Source organism: Brachyistius frenatus, unplaced genomic scaffold (genome assembly GCF_029030835.1).
Source record: "Brachyistius frenatus isolate BFR_SWC_R1_liver_20210118 unplaced genomic scaffold, ASM2903083v1 Contig_341, whole genome shotgun sequence".
Taxonomy (NCBI): domain Eukaryota; kingdom Metazoa; phylum Chordata; class Actinopteri; family Embiotocidae; genus Brachyistius; species Brachyistius frenatus.
The window spans coordinates 279,716-290,000 of NW_027210940.1; the positions used below are offsets into that span (position 1 = coordinate 279,716).

At 45.9% G+C, this 10,285-nt stretch overlaps 1 protein-coding gene across 1 annotated transcript in view; it reads right to left on the reverse strand.

Annotated features, from left to right (window-relative positions):
- Positions 1-38: 38 nt before the first annotated feature.
- Positions 39-10,285, reverse strand: part of LOC138635954 (serine/threonine-protein kinase D3-like) — a 13,375-nt gene continuing 3,128 nt past the window's right edge. Inside the window, exons 4-17 of the mRNA XM_069723696.1 lie at positions 9,404-9,596; positions 9,120-9,197; positions 8,650-8,833; positions 8,410-8,533; positions 7,865-7,942; positions 6,276-6,612; positions 3,738-3,790; positions 3,574-3,646; positions 3,389-3,495; positions 1,541-1,702; positions 1,205-1,303; positions 850-1,117; positions 593-678; positions 39-520 (exon numbers count right to left, since the gene is read on the reverse strand). Of these exons, the coding sequence (XP_069579797.1) occupies positions 347-520; positions 593-678; positions 850-1,117; positions 1,205-1,303; positions 1,541-1,702; positions 3,389-3,495; positions 3,574-3,646; positions 3,738-3,790; positions 6,276-6,612; positions 7,865-7,942; positions 8,410-8,533; positions 8,650-8,833; positions 9,120-9,197; positions 9,404-9,596 (2,016 nt within the window). The 3' untranslated portion in view covers positions 39-346. The remainder of the gene's footprint in view (positions 521-592; positions 679-849; positions 1,118-1,204; positions 1,304-1,540; positions 1,703-3,388; positions 3,496-3,573; positions 3,647-3,737; positions 3,791-6,275; positions 6,613-7,864; positions 7,943-8,409; positions 8,534-8,649; positions 8,834-9,119; positions 9,198-9,403; positions 9,597-10,285) is intronic.

The window sequence follows — 10,285 nt, forward strand, 5'->3', positions numbered from 1 at the left end:
CCCAACAAAGATGTTTGTTGTTTGTTTGTTGATTTCCAGTTAAAGTCACGTTAACGTTTCGTCTCCGGACTGTTTTTTCAGTTTCCTCCTGCAGCTCAATGTTCAGATGTTCGTTTCAGGGACTCGAATGTTTCTCAGGGGAAAAATTCCGTCCAGTTTTTGGCTCAAAGGTTTGTTTGTTTGTTTGTTTATTTTTTTGTTTGTTTGTAGAATTTACAAATGCTCATTTTCTGTGGACGTGAATCCTCGTTGCGTCGTCACAGCTGCCCGACCGACGCGTCCTCACTCTTCACGTTATTCTGCGCCGTTGTGGAAGAAAAGTGTCGGTCTCCACGGCGACGGCCCTCTAGGGGTCCTCGTCCATGTCGTCCAGGTTGGGCGACGTGATGAAGTGTTTGGGGAAGTGCAGACCTCTCTCGTCGGCCAACTCCTCCCAGCGGGCGTCGTCGCTCTCGTGCGTGATGTAGCGCTCGCAGCGCCGCGTCTCGAACTCCCTCAGGTCCAGCCAGGTGTGGTAGTCCTGGGGGGGGGGGGGGTGTTAGGGTTCTATTGATGTAAAGGAGATTATTTGGATGATTGGCGGGTCTCTGACCTGCAGCCAGGGGTGACTCAGCGACTTGTCCACGCTGTAACGCTTCCTCATCTTCACCTGCAGCAGGTTGTTGATCAGATCTTTGGCTGTCGGACACAACGACTTCAACACATCACGTAAACACGCTAAACACGCTAAACACGCTAAACACGCTTCAAAGATCTCAGTTGGTTTGTTCACTTTCTCTTCTGATCATTGGTCGTATTTATTATCTGCATGTCGAGTGTCTGATTACTGATTTGTGAAGTGGAGCTCACCGTCCTCTGAGATGTCCCTCCAGGGGTTGGACGGGTACATGAAGGCGGCGTTCTGGATCTGGTCGTTGATGTCCTCGTCCTCGTTGAAGGGGAACGTCCCGCTCAGGCTGACGTAGACGATGACGCCCACCGACCACATGTCCAGAGAGCGGTTGTAGCCTTTGCTGCGCAGCACCTCGGGCGCCAGGTAGGCCGGCGTGCCGACCACCGAGCGGCGGAAGGACTTCTCCCCGATGATGCGGGCGAAGCCGAAGTCACAGAGCTTCACCTGGTCGATGGGAACACGTCTTATTAAAGTCCTGAAGGCCACGCCCACATTTACAAACAGATGATTGGAGGTTTGAGAGGATCTAACCTGAGGGAAAGGTTCGGCCGAGGCCAGCAGGACGTTCTCCGGCTTCAGGTCGCAGTGGACGACGTTCTTGAAGTGAAGATGTCGGAGGGCCACGAGGATCTGAGGACGCAACGCAAACTCAACTTCAGGATTCACAAAGTTCAGATCGCAGAAGAACTTGAAGTGGAACTCTTTCACCCTCCTCGCCGGCGGGAGATTCTCACTGCTGCCGCAACCATTTGCTCTTTGTCAGTTTTTGTGATCTAAACAAACGACCTTCGCCTCAAAGACTCGTAAATCATTTCTGACTTCCTGATCCCGCCTCCTTTGTCCGTTTGTTTTTGCGTCATCACTGACCTGCGTAACCAGGAACTTGGTGAGGCGTTCAGGGAGCCGGCTCTTCTCGCTGGACAAAATCATCTCCAGCATGTCGCCGTGGAGTTTCTCCATGATGACGAACACCTGCTCCGGCGTCTCGAACATGCACTCCACGTTGACGATGCCCGGGTGGTGCAGGTTCTGTCGGGAACAACACCGGAACGTTTATCTGAACTCAACCACAGCGTTCAGTCACATCCAGACTTTCACCGACCAAAGAACTGAAACTCCACCGATGATGAACACCGAAATGATTCATTATTATTTCATTGATTCATTTTTTGGAGTTCACAGATGTTTTCCGTACGAACATTTTTAAACTGCTTTAAAACCCAATTATGATCAAAAGGGAGCATGTTGACTTCTTATTGTTGCCGTGGTTACGAAGATCTCTCCCTCCAATATTTGATAGCTCTATAAAAGTTTTACAAACTCTACATTCATCTTTTCTGTCGTCTGTTTTTTAGCAGCCAGTCTTTGAATTCATCATGAATTCCCAGATGTTCCCCGATGTTCCCCGATGTTCCCTGATGTTCCCTGATGTTCCCCGATGTTCCCCGATGTTCCCTGCCCTGTGTGAGCCCTGCAGCCAGGAGAGGACCTGTTTTCTCCCTGATGATCAGATGTTATTTCTCTTTCTCTGATTTCGTCCCAACCTGGAGTCGCTCGGCGTGTTCTACCTGCAGGATGGGACCTTATTTGGGCGTGTTCTACCTGCAGGATGGGACCTTATTTGGGCGTGTTCTACCTGCAGGATGGGACCTTATTTGGGCGTGTTCTACCTGCAGGATGGGACCTTATTTGGGCGTGTTCTACCTGCAGGATGGGACCTTATTTGGGCGTGTTCTACCTGCAGGATGGGACCTTATTTGGGCGTGTTCTACCTGCAGGATGGGACCTTATTTGGGCGTGTTCTACCTGCAGGATGGGACCTTATTTGGGCGTGTTCTACCTGCAGGATGGGACCTTATTTGGGCGTGTTCTACCTGCAGGATGGGACCTTATTTGGGCGTGTTCTACCTGCAGGATGGGACCTTATTTGGGCGTGTTCTACCTGCAGGATGGGACCTTATTTGGGCGTGTTCTACCTGCAGGATGGGACCTTATTTGGGCGTGTCTACCTGCAGGATGGGACCTTATTTGGGCGTGTCTACCTGCAGGATGGGACCTTATTTGGGCGTGTTCTACCTGCAGGATGGGACCTTATTTGTGTCTTACCTGCAGGATGACCTTATTTGGGCGTGTCTACCTGCAGGATGGGACCTTATTTGGGCGTGTCTTACCTGCAGGATGGGACCTTATTTGGGCGTGTTCTACCTGCAGGATGGGACCTTATTTGGGCGTGTTCTACCTGCAGGATGGGACCTTATTTGGGCGTGTCCTACCTGCAGGATGGGACCTTATTTGGGCGTGTCCTACCTGCAGGATGGGACCTTATTTGGGCGTGTTCTACCTGCAGGATGGGACCTTATTTGGGCGTGTTCTACCTGCAGGATGGGACCTTATTTGGGCGTGTTCTACCTGCAGGATGGGACCTTATTTGGGCGTGTTCTACCTGCAGGATGGGACCTTATTTGGGCGTGTCCTACCTGCAGGATGGGACCTTATTTGGGCGTGTTCTACCTGCAGGATGGGACCTTATTTGGGCGTGTTCTACCTGCAGGATGGGACCTTATTTGGGTGTGTTCTACCTGCAGGATGGGACCTTATTTGGGCGTGTTCTACCTGCAGGATGGGACCTTATTTGGGCGTGTTCTACCTGCAGGATGGGACCTTATTTGGGCGTGTCCTACCTGCAGGATGGGACCTTATTTGGGCGTGTCCTACCTGCAGGATGGCCACCTCGTTCCTCAGCTGGCTCTCCTGCTTCGTAGGGAATCTCATCTTGTCGATGATTTTGATCGCCACGTCTCTGCCAGACTTCCTGTGTTTGCCTGCAGAAGACGAAGGGTGATGATGAAGTGAATAAAACAAAGAGCAGCTCCTAGTTTGACTTTCAGGACTCGTCTCACCTCCGTAGACGATCCCGAACTGTCCCGATCCGAGGACCTCGTCGGCGAAGATCTGATACACCGAGCTGATATCCTGCAGGAGGAAGATCCAACCGGGTCAGACGCTCCTTAAAACAGCACGTTCTATACGGAGCTTTGATTTACCAAAATAAAATCCAACTCACCACATTTTCTTGTATCTGGGAGTTGGACACTGATATGCTGATAGAAAGTTCCTCTGAGGAGACAAAGAGGACGTAGTTCATGTACAGATTAGGGCTTTTATTTTGATAATCATTAAAGTCTCATTTCCTCCGTTCGTTGCAGAGGTGACGGAGGTTTTCCAGCTCACATCAGACTCGTTTGTTTGTTCGACACACGACTGGAAGAAAACCTCCGAGTCGAGATTTCACCAGAATAAAAGCCTCCACTTCCTGTCTGCTGCGTCCTGCAGTCGCTGCCTTAATTCAGCCTGACAGCCGAAGCCGAGGGCGCGTTCTGTGTCCAAAGAACTGATGAGCTGCGATTGATTTCAGATCGCTGGCCGGCGTTTGGGTCGGGTCACCCCTCAGAGATCAATACCTGCAGTCTGATGGAGGTCATCATCCAGGGACTTTATGTAACTTCATCCAGCTAGCTAATGCTGGAGTAATTGTTTGATTATTTTATATTCTGTATAAAGTTAATGTGCAGAGAGGGAGGATGAGACAAAAGAAAACCCTTTTTCAAGTTAAAAAATACAATCTTAAAACCAAACAAAATGTTTTCTCTGAAGGATTTTAAAGGAAGAAAATACTTTAAATTAACAAGAGCTCCATAAATTTAGACTCCGGAATCCGATTAAAAACTGACCTGATCATATTTTCACATTAAAAGCCAACCAACGCTTCAAGGAGCTGAACTCTCAGGCTTTTACTGTGAAAAGACCTGCAGGAAGTGTTGCATTTCACTTTAATATTAAGAGAATTTTATTGTCATATGCAGAGTATTAAAAAAATGTAAATAAAAATCTGACTTGGCTGGTCCTCCCTAACCTAAACAAGAAAATATGTATAACTATTTACAAAATCGAAAAAAAGCACTTAGAAATATGAAAGAATAGAAATAGTTAAATAGAATACAAATATAAGCAATACAAGAAATATAATTATTTTTTTTAGAATTTGCTTTAATTATTTTCTTGCTTTAAATTCAGACTGACACCAGTGTTGAGTCAGAGGGGGAGGGGCTTAGCTTAAAGTGTTTCCACCAACTGGCATCTCGTAAACTAAAAAATCAGCTCATTTATTTCTCGCTCGTTTATTTCGTGCGTAAACAAAAACATCAAAACAACATTTTGATGTTTTTACTAAACAAGAAGCAGGATGGAAAAACATAATGAGCTGAGTTATACAATTTTTTAAAATTATTTCACAACATTAATGCGTCAACATTCAGAGTCGCTCAGATGAACACGTCGGCTGTGAACGCAGCATCAGTGTTCGCGTGTCTTATAATCACGATTTATGTAACGTTATTGATACTGATGGAAGTGTTTTGGTTTGCTGTTACATCATCGCTGCATTAACTTATTGATGACGACTAAACAACCGAAGCTCCACGTTAATTAACCAACAGCCTCTAAAGTCATAATTAATGACAGAGATTATCTTTATTTTAATATTTTTATGAATGAAGTTCATTCAGCCGTTCGGATCTTAAACTCCTATTTTTACGAGAGCAACGTGAAGCGGAAAATCCTCTGAAATCCCTTCAATCATGTTAAAACGTGTGTGTGTGTGTGTGTGTGTGTGTGTGTGTGTGTGTGTGTGTGTGTGTGTGTGTGTGTGTGTGTGTTGTGTAACAGTTGTCCCCTGAAACAGTGAAATAATCAGAGGTTGAGGGTTCAACTCTATGAAGCTGCACAAAACAACATCTGCCTCCTGCTACAGACAGCATGTTAGTAAAGATCAAAATATAAAAGATACTGTTCAAATATCACAGCTGGGTTTCAACCAATCAGAACCATCAGTGATGTCATCATCCATCAGTGATGTCATCAACCAGCAGTGATGTCATCGTTGGTTTGTGAACGTTATGAATCCTCCAGTTCAGATTCTGTCCGTCATCATCTATGCTAGTTCGGAGCGGTTTGGAGCAGGAAGTGACCATATCTGGACGAGCTGGGGGAGGAGCTGAGTCTCAGGTAACGTCTGCTTTGTTTTCTCTAAAAATGCATTTTGAATCTTGGGACTTCAATTTTATTGAGTTGCATTAATTTAAAGATGTGTGAACTCCAGGATCTCAACCTTGCTGCTAATTCCTACTAGTGGTCACCCGTGGTACTGCAACAACAACAAAATACCCAACTGACCAAACAGTATTTTAGAAAGCTTGTTTTTTAGTCTAGTTTTAATTCAAGCACACATTTATTCAATAATGTTGCACATTCTGATTAAAAGTATTAAATATGGGTTAAAATTTCATGTTTCTAATAAATTTGGATGTTTTAGAAGGAAATCATATAATTTAATGTCGTCGGTTCGGAAACTGTTTGTTGGTGTTCACACATTTTCAAAAGCTGAATTTCACTGAGATGTTGAATGTTGGAGGAGAAACGTCTTCACAGAACGACGTGACTCTGGATGGATTTATGATTTCTGGAGTTTTACCTTCATTTGTAAACGTCAGTTTTCATTTTTTTAGAATGTTCAGAACAAAGCGCCGGTGAGGTTGTTACTCACCGTGGTCCTTCCCGTAGCCCGGCCCGTAGCCCGGCCCGTGGCCCGGCCCGTAGCCCGGCCCGTAGCCCGGCCCGTGGCTTGACCCGGTTCCCACGCTGGCTTTGGGCGTGACGGGCATCAGCGCCTGTCGGACGGCCTTCTCCCAGCTCTGCCCGACGTCCCGCCCCACGCCGGACGCAGACAGGACGGGGTTGACGTGCAGGCCGGCGCCGTCCTCCCCGACGTAGAACACCACGCTGGCCGTCACCACCTCGAAGCAGTGCGGGTTGCTGCCCGGAGGCAGCCGGCCGAAGTCCTTCGCCGGCTCCACCCGCAGGATCTCCGACAGCGGGATCTCCTACGAGGTCGAGTCACAGAACATTCAGGAAATATAAACTTCTGACTTTCACAGTTTAAACTTCCTCCAGTGCTGCCAGATTAAACACACGAAGCATCCGTGTCCTCGTACCCTCGCAGTCATCGCAACGTTTTGTGTTTGGCCAAGTCCCTCCCCCCTCCTCCTCAGGCCACGCCCCCTCCCATCAGCATCTTTTCATCCTCTGATTAAAAGGCAGGACGTTCCTCAGAGGTTGCGTGGCGACGTGCCAGAGATGGACGGCGGGAAGTGACCTTACGACCCCCCCTCCCCCCCGCTCTCTCTTCAAAAGAAGGTCTCCGCGGTGTGCTTTGCCAAAGGTCAACAGGTCGCGAGATGAAAGGAGGCGGAGCAGGAGAGGAAACGACCTCCACGCACACATCAGATATTATGAGGAAACTAAATTAGATTAAAAAAATGTATCTTTTATTATCCTGCTGCCAACAGATCCAAAGAAAACCAGAACCGACACCGAACGTATCCGACTAATGAGGTCGTCTTCCTGAGTCTCAGATCCACTTCAGCCAGCAAACATTAAAAACACATCAGAGACACATACACACACACATACATGCACACGCACACGCACACACACACACACACACACACACACACACACACACACACACACACACACACACACACGCACACACACACACACACACACACACACACACACACACATACACACATCGTCCTGCTGCTGCAAGTACACACTACAGGACTTAATGAGGATTAATCCGCTGTTGAAAATAGTCCCTAACAAATGCATTTCCTCCTGAAAATAATAATCTGCTACTGTAGTCCAGCTGTTTTAGGAAATTAATGAGCATTTAAAAAAAATTTAAGAGAACATTTTAAGGTGTTTTTAAAGATTTATATCAACGGTAGGAACCAATGAGCTTCAAGTTAAAACTCAGAGACGCAGTAAGAAAGGAAATATTAAGAGACGGACAAACGCAGTAGGAAAAGTCAAAAATAACGTAGCTTCATCTTTTAAAACTTCATCTTTTCTATGACCTACATGACAGGAAACTTGCATAATCAATAATTAATTTCATTCCCAAACTTCAGTTGATCCTGTAGAGCAGATCTTAAAATAATAATAATAATAATAATAATGAACAGGGTGGACAGAATAATGGAAACACCTGTGGGTGAAATCTCTCCCCCCCCCCCACCGCGTTGTTCGGCCGGGCCTCTGAAACCGGATCGGGCCGAGCGGCTCTCCTACCTTGTAAAACTTGGCTCCGCTTTCATTCTGAAACAGAGTCAGACTCTTGCTGTCCAGCCGCCAGTAATGTCGCTTCCTCTGTGGAGAGACAGCAGATCGTCAGGAACAGTGACGTGTGGAAACGTGCACACGTGAACGAACCGTGTATTAACCGTGTTCCCGTGTTTCATCAGAGGATTTTGTTCTGTTGGGTCATCAGGATTTATATTTGAATGATGATTTGTCTTCTGAGGGTGCAGAATTTAGAATTAAAAGTAAAATCAGATGAATATTTGTTTCAAATTAAAAGCCTGCTAACATTTCTTATACAGTAAGTTTTGACCCAGATTTGTTTCTTTAATAATTAGAATGTTTTTTTTCTGTTAATTAAATAAATGTACTCCAGAAATTAAGACTAATACAGATTGATCTTCTGACAATATCTGTTATTGTGATGTCTGATATAGAAAGGTATAAATAATCTGTATTTGTTGTATATTTGCAGGATGTTGTGTGTGTTTTATATCCGGTGTGTATTGTGAGTTGTGGTCCTGGTCCGGCCTCACCAGGTGGTCCCGGCTGGTGTAGTGCACCATCCAGCCCTCCTTCACCACCGCAGAGCTTTTCCTCTTGGTGTGTTTGATGGACTGGACCACTCGCATCAGAGGGATGTTGCTGCTGGTCGACGGGCTGCAGGGAAACCAATACAAACACCGAGGAGCGTTTTACATTTCCTTTTTCTTCACACAAAATAAAAGGAAAAAAACAGTTCCCGTAACTGAACTTTCTCCTATAAACCGGTTGACCTGATGGCTCTGAGCGTCTCGTCGTCTTTCTCGCCGTCCGTGCAGGGACCCTCCATGAAGAAGAGCTTGTCCTCCCGTGTGGACGGCTCGTCCTGCTCGTCCATGCTGTGACCTCCATCGCTGTTGATGTCGCAGTTGTCCACCTCCATCGTGGTCTCGGAGTCCAGACTGGGGCTGGCCGGCTCTACGGAAACAAAAACAAAAAGACGTGAGTGAAAAAGATTTGATTGAGCTGCAGTTCCTCTGATGGCCAGTAGGTGGTGGCTATAAAAACTGCTGATTAACAAAAAAAATAAATAAAATTGTGTTAATTTAATTTCTTGCTAGTGGTTTTGAAAGAACTAATTCCAACATGCTGTTAACGCGCTACGTAAACAGTCTCTAAATAACGGATGAAACGAGCATCCGTCGGGTTTAGATGGCGCCTATCAGCGGCTTTAGACAACGAACGCAGTGGAAGTGAAACTCACCTCCGTTGAAGTCGACCTCGCCGAGACAGTCTCGAGGGACTTTGGCTGCACATCTCTTATGGCAATTAAATTTACAGTCTGAAGCCGGAAAAACAGACAAAGACCAGTTGAGCATTTCTTCTTGACGAGGAAACACGATCAGTATTTGCTGCTGTGACACATAAATTTCCCTCATTTGGCTCAATATAGTTGATATTCTTTTTTTTTTACATAATCATTTCAAAATAAGAGCAGAACCACAAAGCGAGGTGATTGTTCTTCTGTTTGAGGTGTTGGGTCGTGACCTTTGCACTGCAGCCCCTGGCGGAAGAGGCCCTTCAGCAGCCGCTTGCAGAGCTGGCAGATGGTGGGCCGAGTGTAGGTGTGGACCGAGAAGGTGTGCGGGACTTTGACCCGACCCAGGACCATCTTCTCCATCCAGATGGGCCGACCGCTCAGCAGGGAGTTCCGCTTCACGGCACCCAGCAGGGGGCGCTGCTGATGGAAAGAGGAGAGGCCGACATGCAGAGGTAATAATATTACACGTTTTTGTTTCCATTTATATTCAGATTTTCAAACAGAAAACTATCTTACATAATTTTTAAAGTTGGGATTGAAACTAATATTTAAATAATTTGAACCCAATAATTTCTTTATTTTAAATAAGTTTAATAAGGACACTGAGCGGGACATTTGGCAGCAGAAAATATACCCATCAGCGCCCTCTGGTGGACAAACTATGTAGCAGAGACACTTTTTTGTTGTTTTTACGGCATATTTGACCATTTCTCTTCCACAATTAGTTTTTATTTTGCTGGATATTCACACATTTATCTAGTCACATAATAAATCTTAAATGCTTTGGCTCTTTTTTATTTCTTTAAACCAATCACAGTGGTCTTGGGCGGAGCCAAACCCAATGCAGCGATTGTGCTACGGCCACCGAAATCGTATCAGTTCATCTTTTAAGTCGAAGTGAACATTTGTACCAAATTTGAAGAAATTTCCTCAAAGTGTTCCCGAGAACGACGTGTCAGGAAATGTAATTCCTGTTACTGAGAGGAAACGTGTTTCAAACTTTATGAACTTTGATTCTGACTCCTTTCTGACACGAACTGAGATGAACATCAGAGTTCAGGAGGTTCATCACATTTACACATTTGTTCGCTAGTCATTAAAAGTAGAGC